The 25,180-nt window shown below is 40.3% G+C and overlaps 1 protein-coding gene across 5 annotated transcripts; it reads right to left on the reverse strand.

Moving 5' to 3' along the window:
- Window positions 1-6,979: 6,979 nt before the first annotated feature.
- Window positions 6,980-24,831, reverse strand: etv1 (ETS variant transcription factor 1; the record flags this gene model as incomplete). Of its 5 annotated transcripts, XM_084556333.1 has the most annotated exons (13): window positions 6,980-7,441; window positions 8,200-8,301; window positions 9,504-9,673; window positions 9,764-9,832; window positions 9,924-9,992; window positions 12,717-12,964; window positions 13,893-14,081; window positions 15,100-15,229; window positions 19,675-19,728; window positions 23,863-23,910; window positions 24,224-24,311; window positions 24,562-24,609; window positions 24,787-24,831. In XM_084556333.1, 13 exons carry the CDS (start codon window positions 24,829-24,831, stop codon window positions 7,220-7,222), a joined length of 1,482 nt encoding a protein of 493 aa, XP_084412459.1. In that variant the 3' UTR covers window positions 6,980-7,219. The 5 variants fall into 5 exon arrangements, with proteins under 5 accessions (XP_084412459.1, XP_084412460.1, XP_084412463.1 ...); XM_084556334.1 differs by lacking the exon at window positions 24,562-24,609; XM_084556337.1 differs by lacking the exons at window positions 23,863-23,910; window positions 24,224-24,311; window positions 24,562-24,609; window positions 24,787-24,831 and adding an exon at window positions 23,132-23,207.
- Window positions 24,832-25,180: the final 349 nt, after the last annotated feature.

Below are 25,180 nucleotides of genomic sequence, written 5' to 3' on the forward strand. Positions count from 1 at the left end.
GTCTTGTGTGCTTTGCAGGTTTTGTGATAGCCAGAGATATATTTGTCACTCCTATTTATGAGTTGTGTGTTAAGACTGAGACTTAAATACGCCTGTTTACCACAGCAGGGTTTATTTTTCTATCATTTTTAGTGCTTGCGAACTCTTTCTGTATGTTGACAATTGATTACTTATTTTAGTCTGTATGCATTTGCTCGAAATTAAGGCCAAGGCATGATGCCTTTTCAGTATTCTTAGATATATTCACAGAAAAACATTGTTTGTGCTGTATTTAGACTTGTGTTGATGATTTCCAAAATGTACTCTAATTTTTCCCCCTCACATCTGCATTGCTGAACTTGTGCAGGCAAACAGAACTCAGTAAATGGTCTTGGTTTTATATAGCGCTTTTCTACCTATAGGTACTCAAAGCGCTTTACAGACACAGTGACACATCTACCCATTCACTCACACAAGCACATACACATTCATACACCAGTGCCAAGCACTGGGAGCAACTGGGGCTAGGTGTCTTGCTTAAGAACACTTCTGCATGTGGAAACAGATTGAATCACCGACCCTCCAGTTCATAGACAACACGCTCTAGCTACTGAGCCAGGCCAATTTTTCAAGACAAGTGTTCCTTAAAAATTGCGGCCTGCATTCAATTTAACTGGCGACCACTCCCTTGAATTCTCTTTCCAAGAATTAAAGTGCATTATTCAGTAGATTTGGCATGGCTGCCATGTCCTTGCACAGCAAGAATTAATACGCCCATGGAAAGGAAAGCAAGAAGAAGAAATTCTGTGAAAATAATTAATTATCACAGCCTATTTCGAGTCCTTCTCTTAAGCCTATTTAAAGGGCATTAGGTATTATGAATGTGAGGTGGTCTAAATTTACCCCTGTAATATCTGTCTTCATCTGACTACATTAGTATACTTTTTCAGGCTCCTTGCTTGCTATTTAAATCTCATTGCATGAGTCTGAAATACAGACTCATCTGTTTTCCTTTGCACCTGTATTTCACACTCAGATAGAGAGATATTTAATCTCTCTTACTATGAACAAATTTATTCACCTGAAACTGTGATATAGAAAAAACATAAACTCCGACACCAGTATTTGCCAAACGGGGGATAGGCGCCCGCAAGTGACTTCAACAAATGAATTATGTATATGCTAAAGAGAACTCATTTGGGAATTAAGGAGGATAAGTAGCAGTCCATTTTGTGCCTGTTAGGGGCCCTCTCGGAGCTACACTGGCTGCATTAGGGAGAGCTAATGGGTCCTGGGAGGGTGCGAGTGGGTGGATGGGGGGGGCTGGCCCCAAGGTGTCCAGGCCCCTGTGACAGATGGTTGGCCACCTCGCTGGGCGGTTGTGGCTACAAGGTCTGTCATGAGGCTGCCGAGGATCAGAGACGGAGTAAAGGCTCGATTTGGGGGTTTTATAGGAAGCTGCCAATACTGATATTTTTAGACCTAAGTCACAGATGTTTTCCGTTGAATACCTGGAAACTCCCAAAAAATATTAATCAGTGAAGATAAAAGTCTCCCTTAAAGCAAGACTATTGTCAGAGTAGGCTTGCATGGAACTCCTGTTTCAAGCATTTCATGTAATCCACTGTAAATCTGGTGCAACTTCCTCGTTGATCACTGACTATTATACATTCTAATTTATTTTGTTTATTCACCAACAGTGTTGTGTCTTCAGTAAAGAGAGTTTCATTGCCCCATGTCAAACTACATTTTAAGCCAGAAAACTACTTTTTACATTGAAACTGAACGCCACTGGCAACTGTCATGTTTGTGTAAATAATATTTTCATGAAATGAGAAAAAATATTCCACAATTAAACACTGTTTTGGTTCATTTTGTTTTTCAGTTCAAAAGCATTTAATACACCAGATGTCCTGCTGTCATTCAAATACACCGTGTTACATGATATGCTTTTGCTTTTTGTAAAAATGTTAGTATTGAAAAAGATACCTGTGTCTACCAGAAACAAAGGTATCATTAAACTGCCTAAAACAGCAGGCAGTTTACTGATACGTTTTATGTGTTCTTCAACACACTTTAACATGTCTTAAAGAACACATAAAATACAACCATCGTCAGGGTTAATATGCAGCCAGTTAGAGGGAAACCTGTGGCCATTATTCATCTTTTTTAATTAAAGAGAAATAGCCACACATTGTGCTCTGTTGTGTTTATTATGACACAAAACAGCAAACAGCTTTCATTAGGCTTCATTACACTCTGATTTACAGAAATTAGAACATACCATGGGGTTACTTAACTTGAACTGAACAATGCTTTGTCTTAGCTTGAGCCTTAAAAGTGGCTGCAGAGCTGTGCACCAATGGGAAGTTTGCAACATTTGGGGTATGTTGGGTATGAGTGTCATAATTGTTTACACTAATGATGGTAAGAAATGTCAAAGTGCATTTATGTGTTGCAGTTTAAATGTAGTTTCATTTAAATCTTTGTCTTTCAAACCATTTTGAGATTTATGAATAAAAAGAACTATTCAGGTATCCAATAAAAAAAAATTATCCAATCTCCCATCCTGTCCTCATTTAATTCTTCATCAATAGCATCAACATTTTGACAGAAAAAACACATAAATCCACAATCATGAAGCTAAAGAGTTGATCAATCCCAATTCAAAAAGAGCAAAGCATCAATCCCCCACCACCAATGCCCCGTGGGCACTAGAGACTTGGCCATGTTAGACGATAAGCCTGTCTTACATTCCTGGTGATCGGATTAGATGATTACCACAGTCTAGTCTGAAACTACTCCCAACCCGCAGCTCCGGAGAGCATCTCAATATCCAATTTCACAGCTTTGTAAACTTGGATCACAGAGGCTATTTATTACTGTCACAGTCTTTGTTTTTTTGGGGGGTGGGGCTGCTACTTTTGTGTTTCATCTAGCTCCAAACCAGGTATATGATCACAACAAGAGTGAAAAGTGTAATGAATGAGAAACCTTTGGCATTGCCTTGAACCACCGATGTAAACACAGCATCCCTGTTAAATTAGACCACAGCCCTTCTTGTTTCAGCAGTCAGCAGTTCCTCCATAGACCTTTGATCCACACACCGACCGGGGTGACTGCTGCTGAAAGAAATTATGACCTTGGTGTGTGTCCTACAGCGCAATGCAAGGTGTTCTGTAATTGACAAAAAAGACAAAAATGTTGACTCTGAATTTAGGACTCAGAGGTTGTGAAAAAAACTCAACTCAAAATTGTGTTCAGAAGCAGTGATTTTTGGACAAATGCGCTTGGTTGCCAAAATAGAGCCTCCTACATAATAAAAGCATTTATGAGGCAGCCTTTAACTGGACCAGCAGCAGTAATAGGGGCCTCCATTATAGAGGCTTCATAATTTCCCTGCATTTTCCTCTTATAGCCTCTGTTGTTCCTCTGAATTACCTCTGAATGATTTATGCTCACTGGCCTGACCACTGATAGACCCTGGCAACACAGATAGAAACACACTTAGGGCTTTTTGGTGTGTAAACACACTGTATTAAAAGCCAACTTGTTTCAAACAGCCGAACCCATTTGCTGCGACGAGGGGCGCTTGGTGTCATTTCACTTGTCAAACACTGCCGTGTCACAGCCAATCAGGATACTCCGTGGGCAACACAAGCCATTTAACCTGAGCAAACACGGTGTGTCACGAAGCCCGAGGATGTCTTAAGAGCCTGGGCAAACACTGGCGAGAGCCATCGGGCACGAATCAAGGCGGCCTGGCTGAGGACAAGTCACTCCCGTAATGGGTTTGTGATGACTCAAGATCGAGCGGCCATCTGTTTGTTACAGTGGGGGAGGACCACAATTCACAGTTCAGATACACAGAATATTTGCCGGTTGTGCAGTAGAGGAGGGGAAGACTTGGCCAGTGGCAAAGGATGTAAAGTATATGTCCATAAATGGTAAATATGTTGATAGTTGAGGCCCTGATTCACTGAGCTGGGGCCAGATAACAGGATTTGCATGGTGATTTTCAGCCTCAGCGACAGAATGCCTTTAAAAGGTGTAAGACAAGCAATCCTGCAAGTGACCTTCAGGCTCCTCACTAGAGTACGCACAGGTGGAAAATGCCCCAGTCCTGTTGTCCCATCAGAAACTCCCCGCTGACATGGAAAACTTGCCACATATTTAAAGCACAGAGGCGTTTGCATGGGATTTCAATGATGTTCATTTGAATCAACCACAGTCATTTGTGTCCGGTCTGTAACCGTGAAGTTCATTTGAACAGCAAAAGTCAAACCACATGCAGCCTGAGAGACAAAAGCAGGCTTTACTTTCACAGGAAAGCAGTCTCCTAATGCAATTTTCTCATGGCAGGACTCACTGAGAACTCTTTTAATTAGGGAGGTAAACAAAAGAATGCCGCAACATAAAAATAATTAAATCACCAAACGGATTATTTTATACACTGTTGGCTGGTTTCATTTACTGCATCACAGGGCTTATATTTTGTAGATTTTTGAATTCATAATCTGCAGAGCAAATTCAGTAAAAATTATGGTGGAGAAGAAATGTAAAGTAAAAGTACAGTTGCAGTTGTACAAATCTGCCTAATTACTTTCCAAAACCACCCATAGAGTCAATAAAATGTTCAAATCATTTGACTTTTTCACCTATTTTTCTTTATAAAAAGAAGAACATTCTGCTGGCCTAAAAATTGTAAATGTTCCACCATTCTGTGGAATACTGACAATATTTAGGTTTCAGTTGTAGAGAGTAATGTCCTTTAATCTCCCTCTAAAAATCCCCCTAAAGTAAGAAAGACATGAATAAATTTGGTTAAAAGAGCCTTAATTTTCCACCTCAAAGGGAGAAGGTTTTTGACATTGGTAATCATATAAAAATAAATGCACGTCTTTTAAAGAAGTCTTTGCACTATACTGGCGGAATAATCCCTGTTAAAGTCTGTATGTTTTAGGCATCTTTTCATAAAGTGCTATACTTCTTCACTGGTGAACAGACAGTTTTTTAATCTGGATTGTTGCATTTTTTAAGTGGAAAAAACAACCCAAAGTGTCATCCATCATATTAAAAGAGGCTGCTATTGCTTTTGTACATGTCAAATTAGATGTTGTTAAATATCTTCAGGGAAGCAATCAGGTGTTTCAAGTTAAGGGCAATTCCCTGCACTACGGACAATCAATAAATAAACCTAAGAGAGGGGACTGTAATAGGGTTGGCTTGTAACCTGCTCTGACAAATTAAGGCAAGTAGAGTTTTTTCATTACTTACACATCCGTTTTCATTTTTCCCATCAGTAGAACCAATTAAACAATGCTTCCTTAAATTAGTCATTGATTTTTAGCAATAGTGACACTTTACAGAAGGAAATAATAACTTTAAGGGAGTGTTTTTCCCATTACTGCCAGAAACAGAAAGACTGAAACAATTCAACCTACATGAAAAAGCAGTGTCTAAAATTAGCCATTGATTTTTCCTCAGGTGTCACTTTAGTTAAATGTTTTGCGGTTGGGAGTTTTCTCTCCAACTTGGAAATTGACGAGTCCATAATCTATTAGTCTTCACACACACTTCCAGAAAGTAAATTTATGACCATTTCTCTCAGCAAAGATGTGACAAACAATAAATCAGAGTGAGGAAATCACCACAAAAATCATTATTTTATCATATGCAAGCAATACATTAAACTGCCAAGAGAAGACAAACCTTATATGTGATGATCAGTTACAATAAAACATTTGAAGTGGTCATAACTTTTGTTTTTCAGAAGTATTTTATTACAGAATCTTTCCTATTGCCAATCTCTCCCCACACAAGTGAACAAAACTCAGACCAGATTTTTTTTTTTTAACGCTTTAACTGAAATAAAACAAAATGAAATAACATACAAAATCCAGAATAGCGGCCGTTGCTGCTGCACGTCTTCTTCTTCTTTTTTTTTTGTTTAAATCTGACTTTTTAGGTTAAATAATGATACACTTACATTTTGAAGCAGCAACAAAATGTGCATTTACCTTATTACATAACGGAACATTTTTAACATAACATGATTTTTGATTTATTCATCACACATTTTCTGTAACATAACCAAAAAGCGACTTATTGATGGCAAAGCAACAGTTATTTAAGCAAAACATACACCTTATCTTCATCTGGAACAAAACTGGAAAAAAATAATCTTTGTGAATTTATGTTGTCTTTGTAACCTTTATTTTTATTGTTGAACCAATGAAATCCATTGCATCTTATTTTATTTGGGGATGCAAACATTATCCTTAATTGACTTTGATTGATGCCTCCACTTCAAACTGTACATACACCTGTTATATACTGAAAAACTGAACACCTGAAAGACAAATGAGTGACGGCTGCTTTTCAGAAACAGAAAGAAAATTGCTGTTTACAGTTAATGAATTATTTTACAGTGGCCTGCAGCTTTGTTGATATTCCTAAACACAGAAAATGTATTTTCATTTGTACATTTTGTCTGTACATTTCCATTGCATCATTGTGTGCCAAAGTCTCATCTCTACCAGCCCAAAAGGTTGTGATTTATTTTTTTATGGAGGTAATGATCACAGCAAGAACACCTATGATGAGAGCTACAGTTTGACTGAATGAGGGGCAGAGATCAGCTGCGTTCAGATCGATGGCAAGGCAGTTCATACTGATAGCTAAAAGTCTTTTATCACATTACTTTTTCAAGTCTATAATCACTTCACCATAAAAGTATCATTACAACACATTTCCAGTACAGAATGGTTGTTGATAAAACTAAAACAAGAATGAACATCCTTTGATTTGCTGCGGTTTCTTCTGGAGGATATCAAAGGTTTAGGATTTTGACCCATGAATTAGCCGGCATGTTTGGTCTCACCAGGATGGCATATGCTTGTAATCATGACAGTAAAAAAAAACAAACAAACAAAAAAACGGAATCTGACATTAATGTACAAACAAAAACAACGGTTAAAAAGCCAACCACATAGCTAGTCCCTGGCAGACGCCGTTCCTGTCCATAAAGTGCACTCTCCATCCTGCTGTGCGGCTTGGACGTCAGAAAGAGCAAAATAGAAGAGGTGTGTGTTTATGTGAGACAGACAGAGGAAAGGGTAAGCTCCGCCACGTGTGTGTGTTCAATCTTATTCCTGGAGCGGCTGTGAATAAGGAGGCTGGGGAAGGAGGGCAGAGTGGTGGTGTCTGTGTGTCTGAGTGTGTGTCTGTGGGGCTGACGTTAATAAACGTAGCCCTCGCTGTAGGGGTGCTGCTGGCAGTAGGGCCCCTCCTGCACATAAGCCATGTTTTCATCAAAGTGCGACAGAGGCACCGTGTCCTCCTCGTTGATCTGCCGCTCCATGTCCGTCTTCAGCACCGGCCGCTGATTGTCGGGGAACGCCATGGAGAACAAGGCCTCGGGGTCGCACACAAACTTGTAGACGTATCTCTCGCCAGCCACCTAGAAGAAGACGGACACATCTTACAATTTTACAAATAATATTTATATATTTTTATATATTTATATATCTTATAGAGACAAATACTTTTTAAACTTCATCTCCCAAAGTCATTCTACAAAAATGACTCCAGGTGAAGTCAGGTTAGAGTAAATTCCGCCTCAACCTTGACCACGATGAAGCCAAGATCACCACAGGGGAAATGTTTGCTGGGACTTTCTGAGAGGCAGACATAATCTTAGCAGCACATTTTACATTTGTGGATGATTATGACATCTTACTTGAATATAAATTTGATTGCTAATTTGCCAGATTAAATAATGCAGTTCAATCACCCGCCTACGCTTAACAGAAGAAGCTGCCCACAGCAGGAGAGAATCAAACTAATTGATGATAAGGTTGAAAGCCAGAAAACAAACAAAAGTAGGGACTGACATACAGCAGAAGATGTCATTCTGTCATCTTCCATTGCTGGTGCTTGGATAAAAGGCTTTGAATAGCCTGAGGTTTCTATTCCTTATATGAGCTACCTGGTGGAAGGGACTTGGCACATGGCGATCTTTTAACACAGATGGTGTCAATCAGGCTGTTTAATGAGACTTAAAGCTCAAAGGTTTTCTCCAAAAAGGGTGGGTTGTTTTCATCATATATTAGAAATTGTGCAAAACAGAACAGAGACCTGGATCTCCTTCAGTGTTGCAGATCTTTCCTTTTTAATTTGTTAAAGATTTTCTGTATTTGAAGTTTCTTTTTTTTTCACCTTTTGCATGATTCCCTTCTCATAGTAGTAGCGCAATGATCTGCTGAGTTTGTCGTAATTCATTGCGGGTCGATTCTTCTGTATCCCCCACCGGCGTGCCACCTTCATAAGACACAGACAAATAACACAAACGGTCAGTAAACAGAGCGGTGCAATGCATTAAACGCGGCTGACCTGATTTCCTGACGAGAACTTTTCGGCATCTGAAATGTTATATAAACTTATTAATCCATATTTTGCTAATAACGGTAATTAGAGTGCATCCAGCCTGAGCAGACCTGACCAGGGATGTGTTCATTAGGAGCTTGTCACACACCCAGCGGAGGAGGCAGCAGATGTTACAGCACCTGTCTACCAGACCACCCGCCACCCGGACTCGCAGTCCAAACCCACAGCCCCGCTCCTCCCTTCCTTGCCGTCTCTCTCCCATGATCCTTTTCCCCAATCAGTGGACCTGCTGTCTTTTCATCCTTGTAGCTGTTGAAATGCTACACCTGCCTGCTGAAAAGGCAGAAGCTGCAAGCTAACATTTGTCTGCAGCGTCCCAAAGCGGATGCATTTGGTCACCTGATGGCATAAATGGGCCCCCCTATTAGCTTCAGCTGGCCCGCGCTTCTAGTTGCCATCGGGCTACGTGGACTGCTGCCAGGCACTCCTCCATCTCCTCCTTTCTACACTCCCATCACCCGCCTTGCATCCTCCTCCATCCTCCAGCAGTGAACAACTGAGCCCCACTGTGCGTGATGTGGGCACCCACAGACCCAGCCTCTGTTTCCATTTCAAAAGGCCCAACCACCGACATGGGTCATATTTTTAGGAATATACCATGTGAAATATTTATCAGAGCCAGACTGTCAGGGTCATCTGGTTGGATGTGGTGCAGTGCAAAATAAATCCAAAATATATTGAGGCAAATCCAGGCCTGACCACTTTATTCATTCATCGTCAAATGCTGATCTTTGACACTGTCTGAACTTGCATGTGGTTTTTTTAAAATTTTCGCATGGCTATGAATTAGGATGAATTGGGATCGTAAATATCAATTACTTTATTTAACTGATTAATCAATATATTTTTTATGTTTTATTCGTTCATTTCAGGTCTGGGATATGTAAAAAATAGTAACACATTGCCATCAAAAGTATGAGTTGCTGTTGTTAAGTGGCTTATTGACTGATTCAATGGATTATTTGAAACAAAAGCAGAGATAGTATAAAGGAGTAAAAAAAAAAAAAAAGAATAAATTAAAAAATCAAGAAAACAGATAATGAATATATGCAGTAGTGTATCTCTGACCCTCTCACCTCTTCTGGCTCGATGAGTTTGAACTCCATACCGCGGCCGGTCCAGGCAATGAAGTGGGAGTTGGATGGGTCGTCCAGTAGAGCCACCAGGAACTGCCAGAGCTGCAGTGAACCTCTGCGCTGGTACGACGGCCCCTCGCGGTACAGGCCGGACTCCTGCTTGATGTCACCTACAGGAGGCAGAATAAATGATTATTGTCATTTCTAAACAAGGTCACTGCAGTATTGGAAAGTATTAAATGTTCTCGGGGGCAACTTACCTTCGACCTTTTCCGGCACCACACATGTGTCATCGTAGAAGTGCCTCGCCACTTTGTCAAACATACACCCTGGAAAACAAAACAAAAATGCTCATATAATAAACAGCAAAAACCCACTAGTGCACCACAACACAACATTCGCACGTATCATCCTTGGTACCTTCAGTCCTGTTAGTGTGAGCCAGATAGCCGTCTTGCCGTAAGTAGACAGAATGGCAGCTAGGCACTTCTGCGAAAAGCCAGGCAAGAACGAGAGGTGTTAAAGGGCCCGAAGGCAGCATTAAGAACACTATCTCAGTTATCTGAGAGCAGTCAAGCCGGTTCACTCAATGCACCACTGGCTCTGATTAAAGAAAATGCCCTCCAGCGTCGGCGTTGCATTGCCTCCGAGCCATAGGCAGGCTCACTATATCACACTGTTAATAGGAGCCCTGAGCATCTGCACTCAAGAGGAAGATTTACTACAGAATAAAACACAGTGCTCGTATGAAATCACATGCTGACATGATGTAAGTTCTTTTCATAACGTGAGAGTTTAACATGATGCTTTTATGGATCAAAACTGACCTGAAGGTATTAGTTTCTTTGACTTCTTTCACTGAATGTTTTGCAACTGCTGCACATTAGCTAAGACTGTAAAGGTTTTATATTTAAAAGGATTCAAGGAGTTCAAAAACGCTGAGAACTTATCCTCTCACTCTGCTTGTTACCATGAGTGACTGAATCCAATGTTAATGCACTGTTTTCTGCCAGTTTTATTTATCTTCCATTTCTTCTTGCTGTGCAAGTGTGCAAGGCACACTGCGTCTGGTCTGCGTGGGTTCTCTCCGGGTACTCCAGCTTCCTCCCACCATCCAAAGACATGCTGGTTAGGTTCATTGGTGATTCTAAATTTGCCGTAGGTGTGCATGTGAGTGTGAATGGTTGTCTGTCTCTCTGTGTTAGGCCTGCCATAGACTGGAGACCTGTACCCCGCCTCTCGCCCGATGACAGTTGGGATAGGCTCCAGCCCCCCCCACAAACCTTCACAGGACAAGCGGTTACAGAAGATGAATGAATGAATGAATGAATGAAGTGTGCAAGGCTTATCTGCATAAGTATATCTCGAATGTGCAGCAATCCAGCTATAGTGATGTTGTGCATCAGACCACATCCACTTGGACCTGATGGAACAGATTTGCTTGGGTTCCGAGTGTGAATAAACAACACCCAAAGATGTTTTTTGACTGTATCATATTTTGATGTGCACTATTAATCTGATGTTATATATAATAATATGACCTTCTGCATGGATTTAATAACATATTAAACTTCCATTTAGACTCTCTCTCAGGATTCAGAAATACTCAGGATTCGATATGATTTCTAAACCCTAAATATCATTCAGATATAAAGATTTTAGTGATTAGCATAATTTCATACTACATGTCAAATCACAAGATTCTCTGAAAAGTTTTTGTCGGGAAGCCAATTTAGACATCAGTTTGCTTTACAACACCCTCCGATTGACTCGTCCGTTTACTGCGTTTGTCAGGAACTCCCACGACACAGACGAGATGCCGTGATCAAAAACGGCCAAACAGGTTACAAAGTGAATGTTCAATAAACAGACGGTGGCCCTTCATTTAGGCCCATAAACATTTCTCTGAGCTTCATCAAAGTAATGGCCTCGTAGAGGAAATTGCTGCTAATGAAATTACAAGCTCCCCTCCCATCCTTTCCAACAGGCCTGCTCCAGTCAACATGCTCCACTGTGACAGCTAATAAATTAACTGCTGCTCCATCTTAGATACAAAGTGGACAGTGGACACAATACTTGCAAGACCTCCTGGCACCCCGCGATTAACCAAGTATACCTTTTCTCTCTTCACTCCTAATAGTTATACTGTACTCTGGTGCACTTTTAATGTTTTCTGCTGCTTGTTTGTATCAATAACAGTTTATATAATTGAGATAAAAACTAACAATTAAACAGGCAGATAGTACACTACTGTGTGCTTCTAAAATGTGAGAATTTGCAATATTGTAAATGATTTCAACGACTTCAATTGGACAAAACCATCAATCAATGCAGACTTGACTCCAAGTACTTATGAGGATGATTTGGCATATTTATTTAAATTATTAAAATTATTAAAATAATTGCTGTTGCAAGTAACTGTGCTTCTAACCCGCCATAGTCTGGTAGCTGTCAAGACAGTATTTATCAAGATGTTTTTGCACTGGAGCCGTTTCTTTTTTTTTTTTGTCATTGGTGTTAATTAGCATTTAGAAGCCATGTGGCTGTGAAACTCAGTAAGCACATCTATGGCAAAGTAAACTTGCCACCGGAAAGTGAGAAAACGCCAAAAATCACAGTTGTCTGGCTTTTCAAAGACAAAAACTGCAGAGCTGCTGTTAGGAAAACAAACAAGGTATAGCATACAGTAAAAGAGATGTGAAAGAGTTTCCCTGGTGACTTTTCTTGAACTTGTCAGCCTGAGAAGAGGTCATTTTCCCCCTGACTGGTCACACTCTCCTGGGGCCTCTCTCTTGCCTTATGAATGAACCCAGCAGTCCGGTGAATGTTCATTCATGTCCTGATGTAGCCTCGGGCTCCACAGAGGCTGCGGGCTAATGATTGAGTCTCTTCACTCTCTAACCAAAGGGAGCGGACAAGCGTGGGAGGGCGGATTCTGGATTGTGACCAGCCCCCCCACCCCCACCCACCCCCGCCCTCCTTCTATTAGAGCGCCACAGGAAATGGTGAACGGCGCAGACACCCGGCCCAACCAGATCCCCATCCCTAATAATGGGCAAACTCAATAATCGCCGCCCCCTCCTACCATGTATTTTCCCATTCCTTAAATTATCATGCTCTTGTAGCAAAAAAAAATAAAAAAAATAAATGACTTTCATTTACCAGAGACTAGAGTGGTAAGTGGAAGCTCTGCAAGTTTTTAGAATCTTTCACCTGAGTCATAGGTGAAGTCCCGCGGCTCCTGCTTGATCATCATGCTGGCGGGGTACGCATGAGGAAGCGGTGCCCCCATCATGGCCGGATGTTCGAAGAGGGGGTCTGGGTACTCCTGCTTGAAACCTTGAGGAGGGAAGGGGATGTTGGGCTCAGACATCTGCCTATGGTAAATCGGTCGGCCATCCCGAGCCATCGTCGGTGGGGAGGGAAATGAGTGGCACGGCTCTGAGAGCTGACGTCGAAATCTGAGACAGGCAGTAAATACAGCGGCTTCATTACCAGCCAGGCAAAAACAGCCATACATTTCATGTTGTTTAGTTTGATCCTGAAACAATCAACATGCCATTTTGAAATATACACAACCTGAACTGACTTCACTGACTTGAATATGATAGTAAAATATGTAACAAAAAATGTGGCCTATTAAAGACTTCTCCCAGAGTTAAAAGTGAGGCTGTAACTAGTGATCATTTAAGTTTCATTCAATATTTACTCCATTAATTGCCATTAAAAGTAGTAAAAGTAGAAGCAATTATTCATCCCCTTTCTGAGTTTTCTGATGTCCCTGTTGACATCTATAACTCACTTGTTTTTATTTAAACCACAAAATATTAAATTTATTAACCCAAAAGACAAAGAGAAGCAGGAAATTCTTAGAGAAACTATTTGGACTTTATGCTTGAAAAACGACTTAAATAATTCACTGATTATTATCCGTATTTTTTTGTCCATTGAGTAACTCCTAAAGTCCTGCATGCCAGTAATCAATTAACTTAGATGTAAATTACATCAGCTGTTAAAATGATTGCATACCAATACAGATAAGTATTAGCTTTTTTTGTGAATTCTTGAAACCCTTGCAAATTGAAAATGTTTTCTTTTTACTGCGAATAAATTACACAAAGCAAAAGGTTGTGAATCACTGATCTAAGTTCAGTAATTCATAGTAAAAACGTTTCAATTCATACTTCATCTGATTATGTTTTGTCTTTGTCGTTCAGGTCTAGAAATTAGATGAGATTGTTGTTCTATGGCCCTGCCCACAGATGAGTCACTCAACCAATGACATTCTGCTGTAACTAAAGCTCTGATGTGAATCAGCTGCTGTGACCTTATTATAATCTGTTCTGGGTACAACCGCCGCATGTAAATGTAATGTAAATGCAAAAGTACCTGTGGTCCATACTGTAGGCATTATCAGGGAGAGGCTGAGAGGGCGATATGTGGACGTAGGTCCTGTCTGGTTTGGGCGTCGGGGCAGCCATGGGTGAGCCATGATGGAGGGGTGACACGGGGGTGCTACAGGGGGGCGTCACTGGGCTGGAGGGCTTCATTCCTGTGGGCTGCTTCTGCTCGTAGGCACTGTAGTGACAACAAAGCAAGGAAAGTTAGAGAGGCCTATAGACTGCGATTATTTGAATTCAAGAGTCCAACCTGTAATCTGTTATATTTTAACTATGCAAGAAGTTCAATTTATGCATAGTTGCCATGGATGTTTGAAGTGGTAAATACATTTGTCAAATAAGACAAGAGAGATTAAAAATGTTATTATTTTACTGCATGATCCTGTATTTTCTATTACAAAAAATTGACATTGTTTTTAAAACTGTCAGACAAAAGATTTAAAGAGATTAAAATTTACATCAACTGGGTTACAGTTATGTAAATAGTTGCTTTTACACTTCTGGAGTTGGTGTTTTTAAAAGGAAATTTGGTTAAAAAAATATGTCAGTATACAGTATATTCTGTAGTAAATGTTTACACCCTTTTGGCTTACACTCAGGTTTAGATGTAAACTTAGCTCTACCAAATGCTGGATTTTTTTTTCCTCCTATGCATCAGAAGTCTCTTCAGTTCAAGTATAACTGAGCGACTTGTTAATATTCCCATACTGTACACAGTGTATCTCAACATGCTGTGAATTGACTTTAAGCAAAATAAAAGATGCCTGCCGTTTCTGATATAACTAATATGAAATGTTCTGAAGAGTAATTTTCAGACAAATCAAACATCTAATAGAGATGGAGCTGAACAAAAAAATATATTACGAAAAGTGGCTGTATATATCTTAGTGTGCTTTGAATTCACTTTGAATAAAATAACAGATACCTGCTGTTTCTGGTAGATAATAATTTGAAATGTTTAGAATGAATCTCTATTTAAATTAAATAAACATTGAAAGAAAAATTACCGTTGTACAACGATTGCAAATTAATAGAAAATAGACATTTTTATGATGACTTCATTAAGCTGATCAGAGGTAGAAACATAAGCACAGTCCATAGTTTTATTTTGTGCTTTGTTTCTGGAAAATTTTCACCATTTAAAAAAAAAAAAAATATTCAAGTATTTTGGAATAATATTTTGAGTGCTGGCCTACCTGATGCTGTACGGACATTTCTCTCCATACTGGAGTTTGAATGGCCGCTCCTGACTACAGTTGGAGCTCCGCTCTGAACACGGGCTGTGCAGCTCCCTCTTGATCTTCAGCTGCAGTCCGTGAAAAGCCACTATGATGGATGAGAGAGCAAAGAAACACGTTTAGATACTGACTGACAATGAACAAATAATAACTGATTCTGTTTATCCCGTTTTGAAAGTAGCTGCAAATTAATTTTTGTAAAGTTTGTAAAGTCACTAATGACAATTCATTCACAGTGTTCGGCATTTTGTCTTGTTTGTAGCAGAATAAAACAACACAAGTACAATCACTGGACACAGAAATGATTAGTAGCTATTTATGGGAGGTTGACATCTGTCCTCAGTTACGATTACGTCACAATATAAGTCATTCACAAAATATAACACACAAAACAATAAAACTGTCAAAACTACATGCAATAACTGGAAAAGAGCAGATATCAGTAAGCAGGAATTTGCACTGAGCCATCACTGATTAAGATAATTTGTGATGGATGAATTAAGATTAAAATACTTCCTTTCCTAAGCATCCATTTGTCAGCGATTCAACATCTCAGGCCATCACTTACACAAACGACTCACTTCAAATCTCATTTGTCTGGCCTATTCCTGACAGGGACTCTGTTAGGAAAATATATCATAAACCGGGGTGAGCAGCAAGCTCCCATAAATGCTTTATCTGCTTTCAGCTGGCTGTCAATACGTTCCAGACGACAACAACACGGCTTATTGATCTGAAGGTGGCCCCACAGTGAGACCGGTGCATCTGAGAGGCTGTTAAGTGCCTGATCAGTCCTGATTAACATCCCATCATCTTGAGTCATGATCAACGCTAATCCAATTGACTGCGCTTCTGACAAAAACCCAGTCAGTCAAAATGAAGTCAGGCTCAGGTTGCCTCACCAATCGCCGTCTCACCGCTGCTCTCACTGCAGCAGTGGAGCCATCGCACGGCGCTCTATCTAACGCAAGAAAGAGCATGTCATGGTTGGAGGGGGATGATTTTTGACTGAAGTGACCAGAAATTATGAATGGAGAAAAGAAGTCCAACAACTCTTGGTCAAGTGAAGAAGAAACATTTAGACACTTGATGACCAGCGACTCAAATCTTTTGTTTAAATACACCCACAGTCAGGAAGGTCTCTAAGGCTGCAAGGAGCTGAGAGAGGAGGATGTTTTGGGGAGTTTTATCACAGCTGACTGACAGCTGCCGTACGAGCAGGGGTCGATCTGCCAACACCCCATCTGACGCACAGCTGAGCCCCTCGGGGACGGGCCACACCGGCCCAGCGTGAGAAAGCTCTGGGGTTGTTCGCAGCCCTCGCTGGGGGCCTGACCTTTCCGGGTCATCGATCCGAGGTCAAAAAGACATTTCCTGAGGGGAGACCTTTGACGACACTGGCATGGCAGATCCTTGTTAAGAGCTTATGCAGTCAAAACAATACCATAGCTTCTCCTGTCCGGGTCACAATCAGTGTCACTTTAATCACCAGCTTAAACAAACGTACGAGTTTAGAACAAGAGCTGACAACACTGATTCTTGTTTGCCGCTCACCTGATGCTTAACTATGTTGTTTTATATACATATCTAATACTGTCTACACAAATGCTGTGTTGAACTGAGAGCCTTGCATTAGCTATTAACAATAGCTCCACGTGTGTTGCAGCACATGGCCTTAAATTAGAAATGGAAATGTCACAATAGATTTCGTCAGTGGGGTGCCAAGGTACACAAATCAATAGTGAGGGCATTGCCTTTGACTAAACAGAGACTTCCTTTTTAGTCCAGAATGTCATGCCCATCACTGCTTGATTGCTGTCATTATCTACATATTGATTAATCAAGATGGTAGGCTGTTAGAAAGAAGAAGCGGTTAGAACAATTACTGGGTCTATTTTGAATGCAAATGTTTCTTCTTTTTTTTTTCTTTGACTTAACTGTTCAGCAGTTTTCTTAGGTCTTTCTGGTACAGATTAAATATAAATCTTTGCTTGCATTCATCTGAGGGAAGATGTAGTGATCAATGTTAATTTGGACATTTTCCTTTAACACTTGGTCATTTCATTTGGCTGCGGTTTATCTGTCAATTCTTCCAGTAACCTATCAAAGGACTCTTAGCCCTGAACTCTAATGTATAACTATGCATGTTGGCAGAGTCTACATTTGGGAGATCTTTCTCCGGTCCATTCATAAAAAAATACAGGTCTTTTGGCAACGACGAAAAAAACTTCCATTCCATTTTCACCTACTGTAGGTGCTCAGCTTTGCTGTTAAATGATGGAAGCTCTGATCTGCTGGTAACGTGTGGCCTCATTTTACACCTCCTCTCCTCCTTCATTCCCTGCTAAGTTATGCTAATGGTAAGCATCTGTGTTGGAGTTTGAGACAAAGAAATTTCTCCTTCTCCTCCTTCAGCCCGAGGACACTTTCGCTTCGAGGCCGCTCACATGCTGCTTCTGCGCTGCATAGATGGAAGAGTGCAAAGTTGACATTGAGGGAAACCGCAGTGGTTTCTCAGGAGGGGATGATGAGTCTGAAATATCACAATACTGGAGAAGGAATTGATAATTTTCTGATATAATCTGTTTCAACACATTTTTTCTTTTATCTCCTTCAGATTTTCCTGTAATTCTCATTTAAGGAGAAATTTAAGAATAGCATGTCTTCTTTTTCTTTTACAATTAATGTTATATTGTTTTATATGGAATTTAAATTTAGTCAATGGACAAATAACTTATTTTTAAATCTACGTATTGACTCTACAAAAATAGGGATACAACATTACATTACATTATATCTGAAGATAAAGTTGCTGAGTAAATTGTCTGCAGTGCATTGTGAATTTTAATTTTCAAACTCAGATCACATTTACAGTATAAAGAAGTGTTGTAGCTTTAAACAAAAATTAAGGCAGTTTTTTAGGGACTATTTTCAGCAGCGGATTAATATTTACAGCCATGGTGTGAATGGGGCCAATGCAAAAATAAACACTGCTCACACTGATTGAAATAAAGGAAAAGTCATGCAGTGCAACAGTGTGACTCATTTTAGTGTTTCTAGACCAGACTTGGGCTCAAAGACGAATATGTGACAGTATTTCAGACTCTGGCTACACTGAAACTACTTTTGTGTATTAGAGTTTTGTTGCTACATTGACATTTACTATTCCTCTCCATCTCTTTTGTTCAGTTACAACTTCTTCTGTGTACGTCTCTCTACACCTTCACCTCTTCCTTTCTCTCTACCTCCCCGTCCGCCCCTCCATCTCTCTGCTTGGTGAAACCCATATGGGAGAGCTGCCGGCTGGGATGCCTGCTCAAGTGCCCAACCACGGTGCCCTCACCCTCCAGCCATCTGTTAGTACCTCTCCAGTCTGCAGCAGATTTGCCAGCAGGACAATTCAGATGGTCAGCAGTCTCCTGCCACCATGGCCACCCACCCTGGCTACCTCTGAAGGACAACAGGACAGTCTTGGTGACCTCTGGTTCTCTATTGTAGAATAGACTGCACCGCTCCTCCCATCTTGGATGTTGGTTAGGTTAATTAATACCCAAGATTTTGCTACTGTAATACAGCTGCCGAGTTTCTTGTTGTAATGTTCTGAACAATTAATAGTGGCTTTCCACGGACGCAGGGAAGACACAGAATGCGGACAGTTTTGTGCTTTTTCTCCCAGTTCCATGTGCATTTTGGCTCATGTGAAAGACATGTGCTCACTCCGGGTCCCACTGAGTTCCACTCACTCAATTTCTGTCCCCACGTTGGCACTACTTCCTCCAGAAATGCCCTGTGCCAAGTCACCAGTCACCGTGTGCAACCATCATGCACAACCAGGTGAGGTACGAGTAACTAACCTTATTCTTGTCACGGCTCGCGTCAGGAAGTATTCTTAGAAACATAATATGTTATTTTAGGATAAATTATGTAGAGAAAAAGTCATGCTTGCATTCATGCTGTAAAATCCCTAGTGAAGGTTGTGGAATGCACAAGAAGGCCAACCCACCCTCAACTGAAGAGGATAAATTTAGTAGTAACTAATATTACACAGCCTGATTTAGAAAATGAAACCACAGTAGATGGTTTGCACAAAAAAACACAAAACAGGAAAGGTCAAAGTAAGGCATTGTCGTTTTATTTTCTTAGGATTTTATTTTTAAAAATTCAACCTGGAATTAAATATATCCCATAAAAAAAGATCAGCCACAATATTTTGATGTTTTCTTATGCAAATAAGTCACAGCGCGATACTATCTCAGTGGCAGCAAGATTTTCATGAGCAACAAGAGAGGGAGAGATAAACCCCATCTCACAAATATACCTGTCTACAGACGCGCAAGACTGGTGCAGCTCTCCAGAGAGCACTTGTGCGAGCAAAGGTGAGGGTACTGAGAGACACAGGAAAACACACGCAGCCACTTACACTTCAGTGCAGCAGTTGAGATAAAAAAAACAAAAAAAAAACAACAACACCACCACCACAGATGTTCACACACTTCCAAACACACACAGAGAAAAGCGACTTCTCTTACTCACAGTTTTCAGTCTGGAAGTCTGGAACGAACTGCTCGTCATTGTCGGGAACTTGAGCTAAAGACAGAAACAGAGAAGAAGAAAGGGAATGATTGTTTCTGATGTTGATGTACTGATCACAGCTCGCTTCAGTCCAATAGCATCCTCTGGCAAACTGTCTCCTGGGATATTAGTTTGGCCCATCCCCGCATCGTTGGCCCGTGCTTTCCGTTAAAGGAGAAAGCCGTAAAAAAATATGTTTTACAAAAAAATCAGGGAGAGGATTTATTTTTTTTTTGGCACCAAAGTGTATTTAAAAAAAGATGATTTATCATTTTTAAGACATCATTGGTCATGGCAATAATCATATGAAGTTTAAAAAATATTTAATATGTTTTATTAGTAGCCATTCCAGAGCCATACCACACAATATTCTTCAGCCGCAGCAGACAGCGATTTCTCTAAACAGAAAATCAAAAATATTATTTTGACTTTTATGTGTCAATTATAGAAAATGAATTACTTTTGATTAACCTAGAAAAAACACCTAAATTACAAATCTGTCACAATGAAAATTCTTAGTTTAATATGTTTCCATGATTTATTAGGAAACTGCACAATGAACCACATTTTCCAACAAACACCAGCTTTAGAGGGAGCTAATATTTTGCTTTGGGTGACCGTCTACCTCTAATTCCACTTCCTGAGGTCGCCTTGTCCATTGACTGCTCCGCAGCCCCGGCTCTCACTCCTTGCCAGCAGCCAAACACCCATTGTTAACAGTATCTAATTGGCTTCTTCCCTACTGGTGAATCCACCTGTACCTACCGAGTTAGGTCTGTTCCAAACCATCCAACGCTTCACCTGCTCTTCAAACACCCCTGCACTCGGGCTAATGCTAAAATAATGAAGCCTCTGCGACTCCAGCTCCAATTTTGCATGTACACATTTATTCACACGTATTTGCACTCAGAGACAGATCTACTCATCCCTCAACTTTCACTCTCTGTGGTTTGAAAGGCAAAAAGAGATTTAAATGTGTCATTAGCACTTCTATTCATACACATAATGAGGTGGATCCTCATTATCACAGGACCAGCAACGTGCCTCAACATGTCTAGAGATCTTCACAAAAATGACAGATTTTCCATTTTTGTCACTCTTGATATGGTCAGGGATGGGTTTTTTCCAGGTGTGAATTGAGGAGGGTAAACAATTAACAGATCAAGGAGAGAAACTGCTCTATATTTTCTAAAAATGTCAATCGGGTGAAGACGGCAGCAATCAGGAACGTAGAAGTAATTTCACTCTACATCCAGGTGTATTTGAAGATACTATGTGCATTTATTTTGAACAAATTATTATTTTAGCCTTGTTGGATTACATGCATAAGATCAGACAATTTAGTAAGGGACATTTTTCGGTGTAACATTGTTTCATGCATTGACAAAGGGCCATGATCTAAAAAATTTGAATAATATACAATGAAAGTCCCTCAATCTTCTTTTTTAATATTATAATAATACCCTAATTTGCCTAACAAAAACACAACCAAGAAACAACTCTTCAAAACTTCAGAGACATCTCTTGGAAAGGAGCACAGAGATGAGAAATGGAAAAAAACTCAACGCCAAAAAGAAGGCAGCAGTGTCTCGGTGTCCAAAAGGAAGTACAGGATGGATGAGTCACCGGCCTTAATCTGTGAATGAGCCAGCTGATCTCTGCAACAAACTCCTGGGGAGCACAACAGAGCTGGAAATGTGCCGCCATTCACAAATAAAAAATAATAATAATAAAAAAGGGATGGAGAAGAACAGAAAGACATGGGGATACAAAAAGGAGTAAAGGTTATAAACACAAGGCCTGAGACTATCAGCGCTTTCTAAACCTGCAGCAGTAGTGAGCAATGTTGAGTCTTAAGCTAATTTCTTATTTTGCCTGTGCTGATTTTCAAGACAAATTACACTATCTGTACCACAATTTCACAGAGAAATCAGTGAGAAGAGGGGGAAACAAAACATTATTAAATCCCAAAATCTGTGAGGAATAAGATGGGCTCTTTTTTCCTGGTAAGAAAGGCACTTTCCAAAACCTGTGTGGAGGAGAGTTGATGTGATATTGGGGGTCGAACAATCGCCTGTCATCTGACAAACCTTCAACCTCTCGGTCTAGGAAGTCGGAAATTCATTCCGTCGCTCATAATTCCTCCTCTTGTTCCAATTACCTGAACTAATAAATCTTAGAAATAGGAAGGTATTCCTTTTCATCTTAATGGACAGGAAGTCATTCATTAAATCTACGATTTTGAAGCGTACATCATCACATTGATCCATGACAGGCAGAACCGTAATCTTTAACAGTAATACCTCTTATCAGCTGCCGTTAATCTTCTCACTTTGGATACTGAAATATTAAAATCATGTCTTATTCTTTTACACACCCTGCAGTGTGCGCCGCAACACCTCATCATACCTTGCTGCTGCTCGTAGTCGGCTCAGCTACTCCAATATCAGTTTCAAAGAATACTTTTCATTTTTTAAAAGCTTTGGATTGCACTGCGAGCGTTTTCAAATGTGTTAAAGAATAGATGGAGCCCATAAATGATTGAGTCTTTTTCGGCTGTGTGAGGGGCGCGAGCAAAAATTTTCTCTCGACAATTTTCCAATGGATGTATTACGAATCAATCCTTTGTTAAAGAAAAGTTGATTCAATTATATTGCACACTTTAGTTCCACTTTAAAGCTAGAATTATGGCTTTATGCACTGTTAAGAAAAAAAAAGATATATTCTTAGGCAGTGCATGTAATTTTAGCTGCAAATGTATAACAGAACAATAAAAAAAAATCTAAATGCAAAAAATGTAGTTGACATGCTGGACACAGATGAAACATAATAAATCAGTGCCTTGAAAGTATGAAGACAGAAATGTCCCCATATTTTCAATTCATCTCAAATTTAAAAACACTACAGGGTTAAATTCTAGCCTAAACTACACTTCATTGTTAAACATTTTGTTTTCACTTTAATTTAAAAGTTAATTTTACAAACTTACACAAATCAGTCTATTAAATAGAACATTTCTTTTAATTTTTTCCCGTGTATGCATGAGCCAAAAAAAAAAGCCGCAGTCTGATATTACAACAGCGGAGATGATTGTAACAAAGTGATCGATCATTTTTAGATCCGTGCTTTTTTAATTAGTTTTACTTTTCAGCTTTGTACACTTGCATAAACAATTTAAATATGCCATTCACACTCTTTAATCGTCTGATTTTTATACAGACAAAGTAAGCCAGAAACTACTTCAAATGACTTACTTGGACAACCAACGATACCAACTGCGATATGAACTTTCTGGTTACATGCCAAATTAAAGTAAGTTACAGTCAGTGAGATGCTAATACAAAAGTGGACGGACCAAGTCCAACATACACGCATGCACATAAAAACACAACAAAGATGAGCAATATTCACCACTAACCAAAACTTCTGTGCTGCAGACACGGCGGAAAGAGGACGCTTGCACTTAAATCCTGAAGCATCACGTCTCAGTTAGACCACAAAGAGCAAAACTTGCCATTAGAGAAAAAAAATATATATATGAAAAATCAAAGAAATGGATGGATGTCAAAAAAAAAAAAAAAGTTGTCGCTTTGAGAGACTGGTGTTTTGGAAGTTTGCGAATAAAAAAAATCATAGATCCATTCTTTTTAACCGAGGCAAGAAATGTAATTGAAGAAGACAAGGTGATGGTACAGCTGTAGAGGATAGAGAGGTGTGCTGAGAGGAAGCAGAGAGAGAGAAGGGGAGAGAGAGCAGATGACAGAGTGAGAGAGAGAGAGAGAGAGAGAGAGAGAGAGAATGAGAGAGCTGGTAGGCTACAGCAGAGCTCTGGTGGAGGTAGTGGCGGTGGCAGCGGCTGGCGTGCAGCGTGTTAGCTCCTGCCAAAAGCAGAAGAGACACTGAGCGTCAGAGAACCTTCTCCTGGTAATTTGTGATGACACTCTCTGGGTAGAGCCTCCTCGGTCTCCCTCAAGACCCCGCGCTCACAGTCTCTAATGTATGCATGACACACAAGGTGCCTCTTCCACACAGGCTTTTAATTGGACTGCGACGCTAGGCATGTAACTCCAGGCAGCTTTTTCCCTCCCTCACAACCTATTCATTTTCACCCATCTATCCTCCTTTTTGCTTGAGTTTTCAAACACTCACCTTCTGCCAGCCAAGTCTCCTGCAGCTGACTGAGGTCCTGGAAGAGCTCTGAATGGGAGGTGGAGAACAAGGTTTGAAGGGAGTTAAAAACACAGTCAAAGCCCAGGAGAAGAAGTATCAGAAACAACTGACTTCGTTATGGTTGGCTGATATGCCATTGGGGCTCAGTGGGCATGTGTGCAGCTAATAACAAGTCAATTTGTGTCTCTGACCACTGACAGAGGCTTGTGAGAATCATCACAGGCCACTGTGCTGTAATTGAGATTCTGTAGTTAGCAGCACAGGTGGCCACAAACCAATTGAATTTTGCTAAATGTTTAGGAGCCGTGAAATTAACTTCTCCTCTCTGTCCTGTGCCTACCTTCGGAATCCAGAGCTAGGTCGGACTTAATGAATTTTCTCTTTCTGTCATTCGCTGGCTTCTCGCAGCTCTGCCTTTCTTGCAGCTTCTGGAGAAAAAAAGAAAAAAAAAAACAAATCAATTTTTTTCTTGTCCTCACTAGAGCAGCGGTTCAGTTGTTGGCTACCGCACATGCACAACTACGAGTGAAAGAGCCCAATAAGACACTCACTGATGTCTCACACCCTAAACCTCTAAAGCCTAACTCACGCAAAGGGCCATGTACTTCACTTATCAGACATAATGAAGAAGTCGTAAGACTGTACGTGACCAATAACACTTTGTAAAGTCGTGGGCACTTTGCTTAGCTGTTTATCTTTGATGAGTAGATGGAACTGAAATGGTCCCTGAGAGGAGGAATGAGTCTTGAATGAGAGAGGGACAGAGATGAGATCAGTACTACCAGGAAGAACAGACATGCACAAGAGAGATGCTGTGGAAGAATCAGGAAAACACATCTTCATTAATAGACTTGAAAGAAGACAAGGAGTTTTTTCAACGTTTTTAACACAGTGATCACTCACTTTGGAGTTACAGTAAGGCACTTGCTGGTCATGAAATCCATCCATTCTGCACTGTTAAGGCTCTAAAGGACGAGAAATCTGCGAAGTCTCCAGTCTCCTGTCCCTTCACCCTTCGAAAAGACACATGGATAGATTACAGACAGAATGAGGACATGAATGGCAGCTTTTTATTCATTCAGACGCAGTTCAGGAGAATTTTTTTAATTCTGTTCTGCGCCCGAAATGATCGAGAACACCTCCGGCTACTACTAAAGTTAAGTTGACAATCTGCTCATTTGGTGCGTGAACGAGGAGCGCGCCGAGCTAGAGGGCGCACCTAAATGTTTTTTTTTTCCCCCGCTATGTAATATAAACTTGGAAAGCAAAAGAAGTGTGGAAAACTACCTGCACTCAC

This window comes from Chelon labrosus (genome assembly GCF_963514085.1).
Source record: "Chelon labrosus genome assembly, chromosome: 12".
Taxonomy (NCBI): Eukaryota; Metazoa; Chordata; class Actinopteri; order Mugiliformes; family Mugilidae; genus Chelon; species Chelon labrosus.